The sequence below is a fragment of the Archocentrus centrarchus genome, chromosome 13, assembly GCF_007364275.1.
Source record: "Archocentrus centrarchus isolate MPI-CPG fArcCen1 chromosome 13, fArcCen1, whole genome shotgun sequence".
Taxonomy (NCBI): Eukaryota; Metazoa; Chordata; class Actinopteri; order Cichliformes; family Cichlidae; genus Archocentrus; species Archocentrus centrarchus.
In genome coordinates, this window is record NC_044358.1 from 39,387,936 (window position 1) to 39,408,686 (window position 20,751).

The 20,751-nt window shown below is 42.6% G+C and overlaps 1 protein-coding gene across 2 annotated transcripts in view; it reads right to left on the reverse strand.

Moving 5' to 3' along the window:
- Positions 1 to 17,290: 17,290 nt before the first annotated feature.
- dpf1 (double PHD fingers 1) overlaps positions 17,291 to 20,751 on the reverse strand; it is a 39,730-nt gene continuing 36,269 nt past the window's right edge. Inside the window, exons 10-12 of one of the 2 annotated variants that reach the window (XM_030744197.1) lie at positions 19,016 to 19,128; positions 18,272 to 18,353; positions 17,291 to 17,463 (exon numbers count right to left, since the gene is read on the reverse strand). In XM_030744197.1, coding sequence (XP_030600057.1) covers positions 17,393 to 17,463; positions 18,272 to 18,353; positions 19,016 to 19,128 — 266 coding nt within the window. In that variant the 3' untranslated portion in view covers positions 17,291 to 17,392. The remainder of the gene's footprint in view (positions 17,464 to 18,271; positions 18,354 to 19,015; positions 19,129 to 20,751) is intronic. The other variant, XR_004020779.1, reaches the window with a different exon arrangement.

The following is a 20,751-nucleotide window of genomic DNA, read 5'->3' on the forward strand; positions in this document are numbered from 1 at the left end:
GTGCAACAGGGACGCCCACGGGTTGCTGGAGCGGCGCACAATACCAAGGTGCTCCATGTTCGTAAACTCCTTCCTGGCTATCGCTAACTTAGCGGCATCGAGACGGCGTGCACGCGCAAAAACCGGCGGACCAATGGTGGTAATGTAATGCTCCACACCATGTTTAGCTATGGCTGCAGAGAAGGTGGGAACTGTGAGGGCAGGAAACTCAGCAAGCAAACGCTGGTACTGATCACCTGTGGCAAGCATGCTAGCGAGGGGCAGGGGGCCAGGATTACCAATTGTACAGGGGTAGGTATCAAAAGACACAGCATCTATCAAGCACCTATTAGCTACATCGACCAACAACCTGAAAGCACACAAGAAATCAACGCCGAGTATAGGTACTGACACAGACACTATCACAAAGTCCCAGTTAAACTGACGTCCCTTGAAACACACAGTCACCAACCTCGTTCCATATGTGCGAATGGGGGTACCGTTCGCCGCGTCCAGCAGGGGTCCGTGACATTGTCCCAAGGCGTCTGCAGCTGAAGCCGGCATGATGCTATGCTGAGCACCCGAATCCACAAGCAGACGGCGTCCTGAAGCAGTGTCCTCGATGAAGAGCAGCTTGTCTGAGCTGCCAGCGCACACAGCTGCTAGTGAGCACCGGCTCTCTCGTTTCTTGGTGCTGGAAGGAACACGGCGGGATGCAGCGCTTCGCCTTCACTCCAAACTGGCGATGATAGAAGCAGAGCACGCTCTCCTTCCTCCAGTGCTCCGCGACGGTGGCCACAGCACCAGCTTCTCCAGTCTCCGGTCCTTGTAGAGCCGCACTCGGTAAAAGTGCATGCACTCCAGAATGCTTGGATGCCAGCAAAATCTTGTCCGCCTCTTCAGCCAGCCCGCGGTAATCCTTGGCCCGTACCAGAGCAGAGCTGGCTAGCATGGTGCGTACGGAAAGGGGGAGCTGGCGCAGGAACAGATGTGTAAAGAGAAACGAAGCGTCGCCCGGGCCGGGCAGAGCCAGCATGTGCTCCATCAGTTCGGAGGGTTTACCATCTCCCAAGCCATTCAGGGACAACAAGCAATCAGCCCGCTCTTCGTCCAAAAGCTGATAAATCCGAAGCAGGTTCTCCTTCAGCGCTCCATACTTGTTAGCCGGCGGCGGGTCCCAGAGCAGTCCCATCAGCCGGCAGGTAGAAGCAGAGTCCAGTGCCGCGACGACATGGAAATACTTGGTGTCGTCTGAGGTGATCCCGTGGAGGTGAAACTGGGCCTCCACATGCTGGAACCAAGGCTCTGGATCATGCTGCCAGAACTCCGGGAGCTTGACCGTGGCTGCAAAAATAGCGGGAGAAACGGCGGCGGCCGGGGAGGAAACAGCGGCCGCGGCCGTTGAGCTGTTGTCAGCAGACATGTTCTTTCGTCGGGGTCACCAATGTAGGAGTCGGTGGAAGGAGACACGAGCAGGTATGTAGAGTCTCAGCTTTATTGGCCGTAAACTTCACAACAATCAAGGACTCAAAAGATGACTGCAAGAATAATGGAAAAGTCAAGCCTTTTTGGCTCAGGCTCCTCACTTCCGCCCTACTCCAGACCCTTTCCGGTCTCCTCCTTCACAGTAAGAGCTCAGGGCATTCTGGTGTGAAATGTGCATATATGTGGCCACCACAGTGGTCTTAACAGATATTGACTTTCAAACTCTGTTTTAACCTTATAAAGTGCATTTCCATATATGTCTGCACTTTTCAATAAATTGCTGCACTTATTTCCTGTAAAGAACCTGTAAAGAATTAAAGTGTATTAGACCAGCACTAACTTTATGAACGTGTGGGCAGGGAAAAGGTCTCTGCAATGTAAATGTGACTGAGGCAGCAGACCTCATGGTACCTTTCAGAAAACGAGACATTAGAAGACTACCAATAAAATGGTGTCTAGACAACTGTGTGAATTCCCTAAATTTAAGGTTTTCCAACTTCATATTCTTTTTTTCCTGCACTTTAAGCCACATCCACAGGGTGGGGGTGAAATTCTGTGTTTGTGGGGGCTAGGAGAGCTGTTTCTATTGTCATTAAGTCCGAAAACCAGATTGAACACGTGTTAATTCTATCCTACCTGTCAGAATAGTAGATTTTGCACTTATAAATAAATCCTGCTGTATTCCTGGAACATGTGTCTGTTGTTGCATTTGGTCGCTTTCATAAGAACAGAGTATTCAAATGAATCACAGAGGAGATAAACTAAGCGACTACTAGCGACAGACAGCTCAGTGCATCGAGCAATGCTGAAAGTAAGCAGCATGACTGCGATATTTTTGAAAGCCAGCGCATCAGCGGCCCGTTGTTGTAAGAACCAAATCTTTGGGTCCCTCCCCGAAAGTATCTTTGCACGAAGTCTTCACCCTAAATGTTTTGAACAGAGCTCCACATATTTCTGCCATATTTCTTTAGAGCAGAGTACACCCTCACATACAGCATTGTTATGCAAGTAGGGTTGCCACCCGTATTTTACAGGACGGAAAATATGGAAATTACTGAATCGTCCCTTATTTGGCAGTTAGGAACGATTCCGTATTTTACGGGACGGGTGGCAACCTCTGTAGAAGAAGCAGCCCCGATCCGCCTGTCGATCTCCCGTTCCCTTCTCCCATCACTCGTGAACAAGACCCCGAGATACTTAAACTCCTCCACTTGAGGCAAGAACTCGTTCCTGAGCCGGAGCTTCTACAGTGATGCGGACGCTGCACCGGTCCGTCGTGGTGAAGAGGGAGCTTAGCGTAAAAGCGAAGCTCTCGATTTACCGGTCGATCTACGTTCCTACCCTCACCTATGGTCACGAGCTTTGGGTAGTGACCGAAAGAATAAGATCGCGAATACAAGCGGCAGAAATGAGTTTCCTTCGAAGGGTGGCTGGCCTCTCCCTTAGAGATAAGGTGAGGAGTGCGGCCATCCGGGAGGGGCTCAGAGTAGAGCCGCTGCTCCTCCACATCGAAAGGAGCCAGTTGAGGTGGCTCGGGCATCTGATTAGGATGCCTCCTGGCCGCCTCCTGGGTGAGGTGTTCCGGGCATGTCCCACCGGGAAGAGGCCCCGTGGTAGACCCAGGACCCGCTGGAGAGATTATGTATCTCGGCTGGCCTGGGAACGCCTTGGGGTCCCTCCGGATGAGCTGGAGGAGGTGGCTGGGGAGAGGGAAGCCTGGGCTTCTCTGCTTAGGCTTCTGCCCCCGCGACCCGGCCCCGGATAAGCGGAAGAAAATGGATGGATGGATGGATGGGTGGCAACCTTATTAAACAAAGCGAACAGTGTGCGGCTCTTATGAATGAAACACTGCTCTGGGTTATGTTTTGGCAAAACATAACCCAGAATTATAGAACCCCTGAGCAAATTTAAGATGTATGACTATACAGCGTAACAGGATGTAAATGAATGCGCTTCCATTATCACTGCTCCTCCTGGTGGATAAACAAGACATTACCATCAGTTTTCCTAAACGCTGCTTAGGGCCGTTACCACTTGTAGTCACATTGTCTACGTCATAAGCGGGGAATCTCATTTAGACCAAGGATTGGCCATGGACCCTCCAAGGTCCTGTCAAGGATCGGCTGGCCATTAAGTGGCTTCATCTGTAGCACTTCACAACACAGCCAACTACTAAGGGGATAATTTCATTGTTTGCTTTTTTATCTGAAATTACAATGTAATTATATTTACCTGTAAATCCTTACCAGTAGATACCCTAAAATGAGGGGGTAACCATTTAAAGGAATTAATAATCACATGTATGGATCAGATAACAAAAGGTCAGCTTTAGGAGTTGGGGTAGCTCAGACGGTAGAGCATCTGAATTTTAATCTGAGGGTGCAGGTTTCAAGTCCCTGTCCATGTGTTTGAAGGGATTGTTATACTTAGCTTCAAGTAGTGGGTGGTTCCTTGTCTTCACCTAACATTCACCTTTATTGGTTAAACTCAGTTTGTCAGTCTGTATAGTTCTGTAATTAAATTGTCAGGTCAAAACAAAGATGGCACAACTTAGCAAAGTCCATCAAGTGAAGCTCTTGCAGATCGGGGCCTCCTCCAGATGCTCCCAGCACACCCTCATCACATGCATGACTGCACCAGGCACCAGCATCCTCCCTGGCCAGCTGATCCAACTCACAACCAGGTGCGAATCAGTTGACAGCTCTGCTTTTCTCTTCACCAGAGTATCCGAGACATGCAGCCACAGATCTGATCAAATGATTACAAGCTCGATCACTGACCTTTGACCTGAGGTGTCTTGGTGCCCTGTGCCCTTATGAACACCCTTATGCTTGAATATGGTGTTTGTTATAGAACCGAAGTCCAATAACAGAGCAGCTCTTGGGTTTGAATCAGATCCCAATCACGCCCCTGCAGGTCTCGCTGTCATTGCCCCTGTGAGTGTCTCCCAGTTGGAGCCTTTGCTTTCCTGTTTTATTTTTGTTTTTTATTTTGTTATTTTTTCATGAAATAGCAAAGGGATTTGAACCAAATGCCCCCCCCCCCCGTCAAAGTTGGTCACCCCATCCCCCATAAGCTCTGGCGCCCACCCTGCAGATTGCAGTGATAAATGCATATAAATGCTAGTCCCCAAAGCTGATGAAATGGGTTTTGGCAAAGTCAGCTCTGCTACCTCAGTGTAATACTTCTTAGAAGAAGTGCACTTAAAAAGGGAAGCACAATCAATACATTTCAACAGAGCAAGTGTCAAGAATCTGCCTTGTTGCATCTCAATAACAATGGTGTCCAAAGCTTGACTGACTTGCTAATCACAAGGTGTCGACATGTTAAAAGCATACCTTAAGTGATTTTCGATCTTACTTCAGATGGGACAATAATTAAGACAGAAAAGTTCATTACTTGGCTGTGTTCACTGTAAAATCCAAAGCTTAAAAGTTCATTTCACATTGCATCACTCTCTCAGTGGGTCGGCTGCAGTTTGACCACCAGTATGCCTGACTGGTTATTAAAATGCAATTTTAGAGCCCTTTTTGCTATAAAACATACCAAAACAGCTCAGTTGGGAGAGCTTTAGACTGAAGCTCTGAAGGACACATTTATACTTAGCAGGTTTGTTTTTAACCAAAGCAACATGAAGTTCAGTGCATAAAGGCAATACACAGCACAAACAGAAAATGCCTAAAAACAATGTGCAACATGCTTTTCATTGTTGACTGACAGATCACGTAATCCTTTCCCCCCACCTACGTGTTTATTTTTCCTTGGAAGGAATGACCACATCAAACAAACTCACCTGCAGATAAACTTAGTCCCAGATTCTCTCCCTTCACACTATTTAAGTGTACATTAACAAAGAGGCAGGACCAGCTCAGTTATTCGTCACTAAAAGCCAGGAATTGAGCCTGGCCACAGCAGTGAGAACACCAACACCAGCTCCTAGAATATTCGATTTCTGGTCTTTTGAGGACACAAGAAAAAGTTCACAAGTTTATTTATGCAGAGGTTAGCAAAAATGTCAAGAATTAGTCCGGCTCCACTAGAAGAGGTTTGGGTGCTGGATGGGGCCACGCTCCAAATGAAAATCACTCAGGTAACAAAAAACACTTCCTCCTCGCACTCCCCTCGACTCTCTCAGGGTTTCCTGTGCAGAGGAGAACAAATGATGAGAGCAAGCAAAAGTTACTGAAGGGCAGACAACCATACTGTAGTTGGTGTAATGACCCAGCATTGACTGAAAGGTCTCCACCTCAAATAAATTGGACTGCCATAATGAGCTGATGGCCAACAGGTGAGTAACCAAGAAGGTAGCCATAGATTAGGCCCACCCCTGAAACACAAGGTGAGTTTAAAAAAAACACAATAGAGAGGAGAGAGAGAGCTGAGAGGAGAAGAAAAAAAAAAAGGAAAAAAGGATGGATCAGCCCAGGAGGAACAGAGGGCCATGACATTTGAGGTATTCAAAAAAATCTTCAGGTTTCAAATTCACTTCCATCTTTATTTTAAGCGTCATTTTGGAAGTTATTTTTTATTTGTGTAAACAACTGCTTGAAAAAAAAATGCTAAATACATTTGGATAGATCTGAAATCAGATTACAGTAATAAGAATCACACATATGTCCTAGTCATCAAAGCTGATGAAATGGTCTCTGGCAAAGTTAGCACCGCATACTGAGCAGTTCATTGTAGTTCGTAGAAGAAGTCCACTTTAAAAGGGAAATCCAGCATAGTTTCTCTGAACTGCTTTGAATCCAAGAAATTACAAAATTTTCAACTGGACAACAGGATGTGATGAGCGACAATAACTCAAGGTCATTATGCACCCCCATCAGATACTGACTTGATAACCAGGAGGTATCCACACATGAAAGCATACCTTAACTTAGTGTTTGTCTTACTCCAGATGGGACAGTAATTTAGACAATGAACTTCATCACTTGGATGTCTTCAGTGTAAAATCCAAAGCTTAAAAGTTCATTCAACACTGTAAAACAAGGGGGGACCAGTATGGAGTAATTCAGAATCGCTACAGTCAAACGGAGATTATTTCCACCTGATTATTGTCCTTCTGTCCATTGCGCCACTCTGGGACAGCCCTGCCCTTCCATGTGCACACATGGACATGCATAGATGGAGAGCAGCAGAAACACGCCCATTGGCACTGATTCATGTGCCCATTGGCACATGAATCAGTGCCAATGGGCATGACATTAATTAAGTCAGACAGAGCATGAACGCAGTAGCTGAGGTGAAGGTGGGTTGCAAAGCAGTTTGCAGATGTGCAGCAATTGTGGAGGCTAAAGCTGCTTGAATATGGTCCAATCTATGAGATCAGCTGAGGCATGAGCTTGCACTGAGATCAGCTGATCTGTTAGAAAAGAGCTGAACTGATGAATTTAAGCATTTTTACTGAGAAGGGGACGTTTTGATACAAATACTGTAGGCTATCTACATTTATTATTAGACTCCTTTTGAAATTGTTCTCAAATCAAAGTAACTGAGAGGTGTCATCTTCATGTATTATCTCCATCTGAAGCTACAGGTGTCAAAAGCTGCAGTAAAAAAACAGTATTTTAAACATTTGGTGGAACAGAAGCATAAAGTGGACTTTTTTTTTTTTTTTCCTCAGCTCTCAGCGGAGACGGTCGCACTTTTCTTCTCTCCCCAGCCCTTCCTTTTCCCCTTGCTTTGCTGCTTGCTGCTTTAGAGCCTCTCTTCACACAACTTCCGAACTGGAATTATAATTATGGATCTGGTCAGCTGGTCTCTCAACGCCATTGTTTTTGATCAATTTTTCACCATGAGGAGATTGGGGGAAGGAGAACCCTATTCCCTCTTATCAATTGACATTCCAGCTGGCTACGTTATGGATTCCTGTGTGGTGTGGAAGATGACGTGCCTGGCCGTATTGTCAATGGAATACACACACATTTGGCTTATTGACACTGGGGTTTCTCCGAATTGGACCGGGAGATACCTGGTTTGTCGTTGCAATTCAGGAAGTCTAGGCAGCTGTTTGGCCTTGGTAAGGCTGCTTATGACGGGAATGCGGAAAGGGTACAGACTCAAACTCAGACTCTGTATATCTGGAGCTGATTCTGAGGGGTAAGATCTTGGAGATGTATGTATCTGTTTCTGCACGGCGAAGGAACAAACCAAGAAGATTCGGATGAATTGGATTTTTCGCCATAGAGAGGTGCCAGTAAGACTGAAGGCTGTCAACAATTTAATCAGTACAGTCTGTACCAAAACAAGTCATAGAATCAGGAATTTGGCTCCCTGGCGGCCTTGGACTGCTGCTTATCAAATTGTCTCCGGGATGTTTGTAAACAGATGCTCTACGCCCCCGCCGTCCTGTCTTCTTCTGACCTGTGTTGGACTGATCTCCCTGACCTAGCTGCTGATGAACTCTACATCTTATCAGAACTGTTAGCTGAGGAGGGAGTTTGAGTCAGCCCCACAGTAGCAGGGTTAGGGTTAGTACTCCCAGGCGGTCTCCCATCCAAATGCTAACCAGGCCCAACCCTACTTAGCTTCCGAGAAAAATTGTGTTTAAAGTACGAGATAAAATGGGCTTTCTGCTGCTGTTTTGCACCCTAAATCCTCAAAGTAATGATTGTCCACTTGTATAAATGTGAAAGAACTGTATACAGTATAATCAAATGCTTGGTCATACTGCAGTGCAACAAATAAATGTCTGGGAAAAAGTTAGGGAAAATACATAAATATTTAATGCCAGTGCCAGCATTTTTGAAGAATGATACTAGTCTTTTCAGAAACTTGTTTTTGCTCAATAATATAGAGAATTGCTACAGCCTCACTCTGAGGTTTAGTTAGGATCTCCTTGTAATGTATTTGCATAAATGTCCTCCAGCACTTAGAGATAATACAGTACATTAACTCCACAATATTTAATCGATGCTGGACTGTGGGTGCCTGAGGAAAATAGGTGGAGTTTTGACAATAGCTTTATGGAATAAAGCCACAGGGGCTGATGGGTGCCAAAGAAAACATGCCACAGCTTCGTGCTATCCCCCTCTCTCTGCTAACATTAATTTTTCACAATAAACAATCTCACAAAACACGACTGCAAGACAGCTTATGACAGTTTGCAGTGTTATAACTGTGTTTGCTCTGTGTCATTACTTTGTTAGTAAAGGAAATAAATGAATGCAGTAACTAATGATCCGTCATGTTTGGCTTTCCATCTAATTTCAGATTTAAGTAGTGTAAACATCCATGGGGATGAAAAACACAGCTAAACTCAGTTATTGAGCAAAAAAAAAAAAGGGGGGGGGGGCAGAAAACAATGAATTTGACTCATAAATCTTAATTGGCTGATTTTTAAAGTGTGAAAATTCAAACAGCAGCAAATTTAAATAATAAACCACACATGATACTTTTGGATTTATTATTATTTTTAATTCATGTATTCTTTATTCTATCATTTTAAGACTCGATTATGAATTAGTGAAGCTTTCTCTTTTTTTGGTGCACAGGTAATGCAGTTTCATGGTTTCTTTAAATTTGCTGCTTCACAGATGTCGTTGCTTGAGTCTGCCTCTAGGTTGCAGTGTTGAACTATGATTTCAAGTTGGACCTTTGAAGTATTTTTTTTTCCGTCTTTTGAACACTATTGCATTTCAGATTATTCAAATGTTTACCCACCTTGAAAATACCCATTCTGCAAACTGCTGATCCACTCATTGATTAGCTGTGTTATCTACAACCCCTCAAACAAGCAAATTACAGATTTGTCTCAATAGATGGCTTCAAAGCCATAAACATCTTCAAAGGGATGCTTGTGGAAGATAATCAATGGAGATGACACTCTGAAAGACAAGACAACCTATTGAACTGCAGCCATGATGGATTTTGGTTATCTTTTATGTTTCTGATTTTCACCAGAAGTTCATTTTAGTGGACTGCATCTTTAACTGACATGAATGGTCACAGATCACAGTGAGTTGGGTTCCCCAGATGCAGATTTAGCCTAATGCTTGACTCAAAAGCATCTTCAGACGCTCTCTATAAATGAGAGGAAACTGAGTGTGGATTAATGTATGTGTGAGAGAGTATAAATCAGACGAAAATAATCACTGTTTAAAAAGTGGTTAAATGGGATAAATGAGCAAGTGCTTTCACTGTTAGTGCCTCACGAGTTAAGTAAATTATATGATTTTATTCATGTTGATCTTCACAGCTCTGATTAATGGGTTACACTGCCAACAAGGTCAGCTGTTCATATTAAAAGTTCTTTGTGACTTTTGCTACTTTTATGAGAAAGAAAGCTCTATAAAAAACAAATATAACAGATTTTCTTATCAAGCTCTTTATCTGTGTTAGCAGTTATTTCTGTGCCGCATTATCCTCCCAAATCCCCAAAAGTCTCTTTATTTTTGGAGGTTTATAGATTCAGTACAGACCTGCTCTAACAGGGGTTTGACCTCTCTGTACGCTCAACCAGGGGGTCATCACACTCATAAGAGGACACAAGGCAAGTCAAATTTACTTTGAAAGCAGACGTGGACAAACACCTTAAGGTACACTCAGTAGGTGTTCAGGAGAATTCAGTCACATCAAATCAATAACTAGCTGAAGCTGTATTTTTTTTTCTACTATAGGATTAGGAATGCCATCTGCATGAAATTCTTCCATTGACTGTAACTCTAAAAACTACATTTTCTATTTTCATTTGATAAAACACTGAGAACCTGTGGCGTTTTCACCACTAAGTCCACTATGTAGGACAGCACACTTTTTTATTTGAAAGACTCTTTGTCAAACAAAATGAATGAATATTAATTCTGTAGATCTTGATTTGGAAACATTTCAACAACAGTAGTTTTCATCATATATACATGTATATGTGTGTATAAAAACATGCAGCACTGTAGTTTGTGGAGTCATAATATCAGCACAACACATTAAAAATAAGATTTTTGTGATTGGCTTGTGATTTTTCCATCTTGAGCTTTTTGCACACACAGCAAAAATTTATCATCATTTGTCAAAACGAACAAAAGTTCAAAAATTCCATCTGACTTGTTGAAGTGGGATTATGTTGGCCCTGTTATCATACAGTACCTTGAGTTGGAGCAGGTGGATGTGACCAGGTGGAAACACAGAGGTAGTTCCTGCACACACTGACTGCAGTGCTGCTGAGGAGGCAAAAAGGTGAGACTGCATCTTTCCACACACTTACGTCTCTGACTGCTCCAAGGACAGATGGCCAGACACACGTCTCAGCCCAGACAGAAAAGGAAAGAGATGAATTCAGTCTCACACACACACACACACACACACACACACACACACACACACACACACACACACACACACACACACACACACACACACAGATGCCCTCCTCTACCCCCCAACCCAATTTCCCAACCCCACCACCCACTCCACTCCTCCCCCAGTCCCCCTTTATCATTTTTCTCTCATTCTTTTTCATCTTTTTAAGTCGCTTCATTTCAGATGCATTCATACATTACCAATATCTTTATGTATGAGTCTGTCTGCCTCCCTCCCTCCCTCCCTCTCTCCTCACCTCTCCTATTTTCTCTCCCTCTTTCTGTTCCTCCCATTCTCACCTCCTCCTCCTCCTCTACCTCCCTCCACTTCCCTATCTTCCTCCCTCCTTCTCTCTCCATCCCATTACTGTAATCCATCACTCTTCCATCAGCCACCATGCAAACAGGCCTCCTGGTTACCATAGCAACCACCTCCAGCCCGGCAGTGCGCAGCCCCTCTCCGATTGGCTGGCAGGGCCTAGGCAGTCTCAGTCTGTCTGGGAGATGTGGTAATTGGCTGGGAAGGCATATACACACATGCACACATGTACACACTCTCACACACACACACACACACACACACACACACACACACACACACACACAGACAGACAGACACACACACACACACACACTTACACACAGTACAGTATTCATACAGTATGCATATACTCACACAGGCACACAAACACACACACATATAAAACACACTCGTACTTTCTTTGGACCAAAATAATTATACATACATATAATCTATTGGATATTGGAAAGCACATGCACGCACACACGCACACACACACACACACACACGCACATGCACACACACACAGACACACACACACACAAACATCCTCAGAGGTATGAAAGGAGGCTGGGGTCAGAGTAATGAAGCTTATAAGAAGATGGGGGCTCTAGGCTGTGTGTGTGTGTGTGTGTGTGTGTGTGTGTGTGTGTGTGTGTGTGTGTGTGTGTGTGTGTGTGTGTGTGTGTGTGTGTGTGTACAGGGTTGGTGTGCACATGTCTGAATTTTTTGTGTGGCACACAAGTGTTTTTGTGTGGGTTTTTGTATGCACAAGATGGTGGTGTGCAGGATTTTGGATAATATTGGAGCTCTTCCAAAAGGATGGATGGCGGAATTCTTTTTTTCAGAGCATATTTTTAAAAATACCTATATACCCCCTCACCCCACCCCCCCAAGCCTCCAAGGAATCGAGTGTGCACCAGTTTTTCGGTTTTCTGTCTTCCGGTAGAAAGAGAAAAAATGGAACTGTTGATCGGCTTGACTTCACCCTGCTGCTGCTGCTCAGCCAGGTCTGGCCAACACTGCAGCTATGATGAATGTCTCATCTCCAGGAATACATCACAAATAGCAAAACTGTACCTGCCCTGAATAGCAAAGTGTATTTTCTTCTGCAGTGTTGCTGGAAAACAATTGTGGACAATGGGGCTCCTTTGTCCCCCATTCCCAGGTTTTCAGGACCAGCCATTGATGCAAAACAATGGCATCCCTTAATTTTTTTTTTTGTGCCACTTCAAAGGCATTTTTCCCCTTTTTGAAAAACATAAAAAGGTGCCTTACAATAAAATACTTTTACAGTGTGCTGCAAAAAAGAAAATAATGTGTTTTAGCTAAAAAAAAAAAATGCAATTACTTTCTTTTCTAAAGACTAAAAAAAGAAAAGGGAAGGGGGAAAAAATGGTTGGTGTTGGCCTCAGCTTCCAGCCCATAAATATGTGCATGTGAGAGAAGAACTGTGTGGACTAGTCCTCCCCACCTAAAGAAAAAAAATAGACAGACTTGTAAGCCGCCCTAGTTGGCAGCAATACAGACGAACAGACGAGCAGACAGACAGACTGACTACTGTCCAAGAACACACAAATATTCAGTGATTTATACCACAGGAATTAGAGCAAATAATGCAAACACACACACGCCACACACAAAGGTAGAGCTCATTTTTCAATCTCATCATTTTAATGGAAAAAAATGAGTCGAGGGAAGAGAGAAAAAACTGGGTAAATTGAGAAAGCCGAATGAATTCACAGAGAATGACTGACAGCAGTGATGACAGCAATGCGGTCACGGTCCACATTTCAAAGCATTCCCAGGTACCAGACAGAGGAAGAGGAAGAGAGGGAGGAAAAGAGGAGGGCGGTTAAAAAAGTCCAAGAAGATTGCATCTTCCTCTCAAGGTAAAAAATACAAATTAAAAACTTGTCTTTATCCAATGTTGTTTACAACAGACAATCACATTGAAAAAATGCAAAGATTCTAAATAAAAAGTGCACCCGCACTCACACGCATACATACTTACAATTAGTTTCTTATTTTTGGGAAAGGAAAAAAAAAAAGTGCAAGCAAGATCACAGAACGACAATTTACAATAGAGGCCTAGAGTGGCCCAAAGTCTCAACCCTCTGATTGAGCCACCCCAACAGCCTAAAATGGGGGGGAAACAGGGGTAATGGCATCAACTTGAGACCTGGAGGTTCCTGGTGTGGCTTTGTTGGACCCCACATCCCCCACCCTAATTTTCACCATCGCTTTGCTTCGTCCATTTGTACAAAGAGAAGGCTCAAGTTTCATTAATAATCACCCTTCCAATGCCCCAACATGGCTTCCCCACCCTCCCCAGATAGTACAATCAGAATGAGTTTGACTCCACCATGCTTCTCCTTTTAAGTGCCAGGAAAGCTCCAAATATAAAGGCTTTTCAGTCACCATGACATCATCATCATCATCATTATCATCACCATCATCATCCATTCAAATCCCAAACATTTCCATTATATTCGATCTAACAATCATCATTAAACATTTCATCGAACAGTTTCCACACAGACATGCTTCAAGTCTAGATGTTAGCTCTGATTTGTAAATGGAAATAAACTTTTTATTTTTTCATTTTTTTGATTGGTTACTAGTGGCTGTGTCGGCAAATATAACACTGATTTAACACACCATAAAGTCATAAAGTATAATCCAAGTGCCTTGCGTGAAATGTGTACACTCAAGTGCACTTTTGTTGTAATCTGTACTCAACATTACAATCCTCAAGCAGTGCTGTGCCATGCAACTGGTTCCACTGAGAAGAAAATGTCTGCAGAATAATAATAACACACTATTTTGGTTTGATTTGCTTTTTTTCACTGACCTTCTGTGGATATTCGCGCGCACACACATATACAGAAACACACACACACACACACACACTCTCACACAGAGGCATAAACACGCTTGGAGAGCAAATGCAGCCGCGCTGTGCAAAATGTAAACGAAATAAAAAGAAATCACAGAAACAAACAAGGAAACAAACACAAGTTAAAGGTTTTTGTCATCGTTATTTAAAAATGCATTACTGACTTTATCAAAATACGTGTCATTCATGCAAGTCAAATTGAATCGAGGGGTAGCACAGTATTTGCACCTACTGCCCGTCTGCATCAGATGGCAAACACAAGCACAGTTTAGATACATTCTAACAAGCCATCTGATCCTGCGAACATCCTTTCAGACATGATGCAGCACTGAAATGAGATGTTCATTCAAGCCAAAGCCAACCGAGTCCGAGCCATTTCATACTCTGATCTGTACACAAAAATATGAAAAACTGTGTAAAATGGCAAGTTGTTGCCCTTAATTCAATCCCATATTTACAGCTATTGTCTCCCAGCTTAAAGCTCACATTCATACTAATAAATCATTTAGAAATGCCTCCCTAAATCAGCACTCGCACTTCAGCTATCTTCTAAACATGCCCATTAAAGTTGCCTTGAGAAATCCAGTTAAACTGCTTGAGGACACCATAATCATTTAGTTAAAAGAAAAATAAAAGATCTCTTTTCAGTGCAAGCTCATAAACATGCATGCTGGCTGAGATTCTAATCCCACGTTACACCTATACTGGATACTGGATTCTGTAGGCAGGTAGCACAACTTCTATATCAATATATTTTTGCTGAGCAACCCAAAAAAGAAAAAAAAAAATCAGATGTCCTCACAGAGGTGATTTGTGCCCTAAAACCTTGACTTAATACCAATGTTGCTTTATATGTACTTCAATCTATAGGATCTTTAAAGTGAAGGATTCTGTATGTCATTTGAATGTGTGTTAACAAATTTCCAACACAGTTTAATTTTTTTATAGCATATTCTGGGCATAAAATTTGGCATTACTGTCTGTCTTTTAGACATATTTGATCTTAAAAGGACAACTAAACTGAATATTGCTCTATGCTAGCAACAGAAAGCTTAGCATATCTGCTAATGTAAAATCAATGACCCCTTAACATTAGCAGTGGTGATAATCATCCAGGATTTGGACTTATAAAGGTAGTAATAGCAGAGACTGTGAGAGAGAAAAGTACTCACACAGAGCGTACTTAGGGACCTAAATAAAACCCATGTGTGTGTAGCTAAAAGGGGCATAAAATTTAGTAAAGAGAAAACCTCTTAAGGCAAAATGTCTGTAATCAGGATTGTAACGCTTAGAGGATTTTAGTGTATTGGTGACAGATGAGAAAAATGTTATATTCTCTACTGGCCTGATAAAAAAAAAACAAGCTAACAAAGATGGGACAGTTAGGTTAACATTAAGACTGGAGAAACAGCGATCCTGGCTCTGTCCGAAGTAAACGCAACCCGGCTACCAGCACCTCAAAGGCTTAAAGATTAACATGTAACATAAAACCAAAGGTTGTAACTGTCAAATTTTGATGATTTTCACCATGGATTATGCACCAGACTATTCATTTGCAGGACACAGTGTTTTTCTAGTCGCATACTCTGGCATAATACCAGCTGTGAAATCATGAAAGTTTGTGTAGATTCTCAGTCCTCCAGGTCATGGTAGTTTCAAGAGCTTGATAAAAAGGCGACTGGATTTCTTTAATTTTTTTGAGGATGTTTCACCTCCCATCCAAGAAGCTTCTTCAGTTCTAAAACCAAAAGCTGGAGAGTCCCAGGGCTCTCTAGGGTTTAAATACCTGGGACTCTCCAGCTTTTGGTTTTAGAACTGAAGAAACTTCTTGGATGAGAGGTGAAACATCCTCAAAAACTTAAAGAAGTCCAGTTACCTTTTTTTTTTTTTTTTTTTAAATCAAGCTCTTGAGAAATCATGGAATGATTCCTTTAACGCTTTTTTGTCGTCACAAGAAAATGCCGACTTTTCCTACATTCACTTCAACTCTCTGCTACTCAAATCCTCACACAGATCCTGTCTAGCTTGGAACTGGCTACAATTATTGTAGTTCTCAAATACAGTCACACAAACAGACACACATGCACTTACACACACACACACACACACACACATGCACACACCCAGTTTGGCCAAAAGAGTTCATATTACAAACACATTATTGCGAATTAAGTGTGCTTTTTTTTTTTTTCAATTTCATTTAAAAGTTTTGAAAAACAATTGAAACAATGACATGCAAATGAAAAAGAAATAAAAAAAGGAATCATAAAAAATAAGGGTTTTTTTTGGCCTCTGAATAGGCCAGACAAAGATCTGCATTGTCCACACATCAATCCTACATTCTTAACACACAGATAATACACACCAAGCACCAGGAGCGTTTTAGTCTCGCATTGGCTTCACAGTCATTGTTTCATAGAAGGAAAGGGCGAACAAAGGTCAGGTAAAGGATTTGTGAGGGATGCTAAGCCTAAATTGTATTTTTAAATACAATGTTTGATCAGAGATAGTTGATTAAGAGAAAAATCCTTCTCTCCTTTAATCAGAGGATCACATCCGCACACTAAAACCACCGGTGTCAATCCCAAAATGCATCATTAATTTTGTGGAAACCCCATGCAACGAGAGAGGACAGGGTGAGGTCAAAGATGGTCTGAGTTCCTGACCAGATGCTCCTTCATTTCCAGCGAGGGGAGTTTTTATGAGCATGTAGATGGAGAGTCAGTCGGAATTCTGTACAATTCACTCCCCCTTTTAAAACTGCATGGAGCAGGAAACCCTGCAGACAAATAATGGAGCAGAGTTCAGTGTCTCAGCTCTGCCATACACGGTAAAGGACAGAGGGAGTAAATGAAATTTTGATTGGGTGTATTTCACAGTTGGCTAACACCGAAACATACTGCTCCATGGTTATCCAGGGTCTTCAATGCCCTGTCCTCTGCCTAACACCTATCCATCTTATTAATTCTCACTCACTACTTGACTGAGTTGCAGCTGAAGATCATTAGGGCTCATCCGAGGGCCCTTATGAGGGTTCCTGTGGAGTAGTATGCCTCAGAAGTGCCCTTGGCAGGCTGAAGTGTGTGTCTTGCTAGCAAACTTATTGCCAGCTGATGAATTCCTCTGTTGAGACAGAGCAGGAATGAGGGAGGGGGGAGGTTCAGGTCAAGCACAACAGGGAATTCGAGTGACAAAAAAAAGGGCGGAGGTTGGCTCGCCGCTGTAAAGGCGTTTGGGAATGGGTGCAGCGCTGTTGGTGCTGTGTGCTCAGTCGTGTCAAAGGTCGCGGGGACAGATCGTAGAGAGAGTGGCGGCGAGCACATCAGAAGAGGAGGGGTGGGGGTGGGGGCCTCGGAGGCACAGTGAGGGGGTTACGGAGAAGTGGTTTGGGAGAGGGTGAAGGGCCAAGAGGAAGCAACGCAGCTCAGCAGATTAAGTGAGGGTGATGTAGGCTGAGGCCTTCTCCTTCAGTTGTCTTAGACACAGATGACAGCTCCAGCTCCCTGTACAACACACACACACATACACACACAGATTGGGAGTTCAATCACTGCTATTGTAAAGCCTTGTGGATTAATCCCTCATTTCACACAGAGCGTTAAGTAACACTGTAAATTAAAGCTCCATGTTTAAACACCACATGCTGTGCCTGTGGTTTGTGGATGCAGAGGATCTGACAACTAGTTTGGTTTGGATTCTGCCAAAGGATTTGTGACATTAATTAAACATCAAGTTGAGACAGATGATAAAATGTTTTTCTCAACCTTAACACTTCAAAGTGAATCCAGCCTAAAGGTGCCATAAAAATATACGTTTATCATCCGCGAGGGTGTGGAGACCTGAAATAGCTACTGTTGAATTTTTAAAAAATGTTTCTTGTAAGTCAAAAGCATTGCATGTGTGGGCAGAGCTTGACACTGTTAGTGAGTGTTGAACACAAGTGGCACTGCTACTGTATGATCAGCCAAGTGACACTTTTGCCATGGAAACAGATTATCTTTCCACTACTCATTTCCATGACAACACCATCAAACACTCTGAGGCAGCCATCTTATGTGGCAAATGACAGTTTGATTTAAATAGATGTACCTTTTCCATTTCTGTAATTACAGCCACAGTATCAGCCACTTTCAGACTGCTGTATGCAGATTAAAACATTCACCAAAAGAAGAGAGAGTCCTGAGGGTTGCATTTTTTTTTTTTTTTTTTTAATAACTGCCTTAAAAGTCAGGAGGTTTCACTCTTCTCAGTGTGACTGTCTCCCTTCCTACCTACAGCACAGACTGAATAGCTTGCACCGTGCATGCGTACCCTCTGGTGGTTCAGACATCGGAGGGCTCAGACAGTACATGTGGTAGCCTCTGTCACAATCATCACAGAACAGCAGCTGGTCCTGCAAAAGAAGAAATTATTATCGTTAATTGCGCGTGTGGACAGACCTGAAATGAAAGGTGAGGACGGCAGCGGCAAAACATAATGTGTGTGGTGCTTTAAAATTGATTTTGTATTTATATAATCAAGCAACTGGGGTGTGGTTAATACGTCCCTGGTTATTTTTGAATAGTGAATCACGTTAACTATTTGTAACACCGTTCACCATTTCGACCTTTATTTTGGCAGGCAGTTAAAAAGTTCAGAATCAACAAGTTTCTTTGGTGAAACTCCTTCTTTGTTGTATTTACAGGAGATGCTACAACCAGCACTTTGAATTCCTTGTCTGTATTACAGTCTGTGTAAATACCAACACGTGCTTTAAAAAAAATCTGCACCTTTGGAAAGGTTTTCAGTTAAAGCTGTTTCATCCCAGTCAAAGTAACTGGGCAACGCTATAACACCACCCATGTACAGTCTTCATGCACTCAAGTGTTTGAGCCAGACGTAGGTCTTGGATGACTACAAGAATAAATCTCAGCATCACCTAAACCGCTGCTCTACCTGCCGAAGTTTTTCCAGTATTGTGTGCCATATCATGTATGAACAGTACGCATGTGTGTGTATGTGTGTGTGCAGCCACATGTGTTTAGAGTTAACATGTAGTAGAAAGTAAGATCCTACGTCGTTCTCAGAGGTGCCACACAGGCTGCAGGACTTGCACTCGATGCACTGCCAGCGATAAGTCCTCACCGCAGCTGTCATGTTCACTGTGAACTGCAGACAGGACGGGTGGCCTGGGTGCACACACACAAACACACAAACACACACATACACGCACGCACACAGGCACACGTTCACTATTTCTGTCATCCACCTGTTTCTTCTAACTGTAAATGCATTTGCTTCATTCAGGTGATCAATCTGAGGAGAATTTAGCAGGTATTTCGCAAGCAATTGAAGATTTGTTTGGTAGCTGCTCTTCCCTGAATTTTCGTGAAGAATGTAAAATATAGTATTTAGAATAGCCAAGATCATTGATCCATCAAAAGAACCAGAAAGTTGCTTTTGAGTTGGTCTTGGCCATAGACTGTATATAAAAGATGGGCAAAGCATTTGGGGTCTGAAAAGTGAAGCAAGTGCAGACTAGCGACTCATCTGGCTGCAAAATGATCGACTGCATAGAAGTCTATGAGGAAATGAGCCTACTTCCCATCTGATTTATGACCTCAGTGAGCACAAACGTCCTGATGTTCTCAGCCAGTAAAACATTATATTGTAAATTATGTGTCTGTTTAGCGTAAAATTGTTGTTAAACTCTCAGGTTCTTCAGAGTGTGGTTGTCCTAAAAGACATGCATACAGTAAATACTTCAAATAAACAGTCTGCTGCTCAGTTTTTCAGGAAGTACACTTTCGTTTAAGTCTGTTTTTCACTGGCCACAGCTGACAATATCATAGTGAACTACGGATGCACCTTGCTAACCAGCTAACTAGCGCTAGCCTTAAATGATCAGCTCTGACTGCGTGTTCAACTATCGGGATGTTCCTAGTGGCTACATCATCATTTATATAGAGCCTGCTGTCCTAAATAAATAAAACGACAGGCGTACACATTCCAATATTAAGCCACTACTGCAGGAAAATAATAACTGTCATCATAAACAGAAGTCCACATCTCAGTCATTTGGAAAACAAACTATCGCTCCTTTTCTCTAGTTATTTATCTTTTTCCTGTTACATGATTATGACAGTAGAAATGTTATGTCATCCGCACTTCCTGACCTTCTGTTTATGAGCAGTTATAAAGAACAGGACCATACCAATGTCTTCATGCACTAGCCCATTTACTACAAATCACATAAATACTTTTTTTCGCTCTCTCTCTTTTTATTTTTCAAATAGAAAGAAACATGGGAGAAAATATAAATAAATATATATACATAGTACATGCAGTAAAATTATGAGTACACATTCTGCACCACGTACACTGAGATCTCTGCTTATATACAGATAACCAGAATGTACAAACACATCTGACACCAAAACAAAATGAAGCTTATGATAAGGGAAAAAAATACAACTGCATTAAAACAAAAATGTTCTCTACTCTCTTTCTCTACTAAAACAAATGCTGCTTGCTATTCACAATCAAAATACATGCTAGGAGGGGTTCATTCTCTCATGAAATCATGTTCCTTGTATCAAAGGAAAGAAGAAACAGACAAAATTATAATATCACACTTGGCTTATGTACAGAAAGCTGGGGCTGAAGGGAGAATATAATATCCTAAACACTTTTGTGTTTTTTGCCAGACAAGAAGGTCACATTGAGATGACATTTTATTGGTTCCATTCATATTTCATTGCCAGTAAAATATCCGCATCAGCTGCAGAGCAGTGTGTTGTGATCAGCAGAAA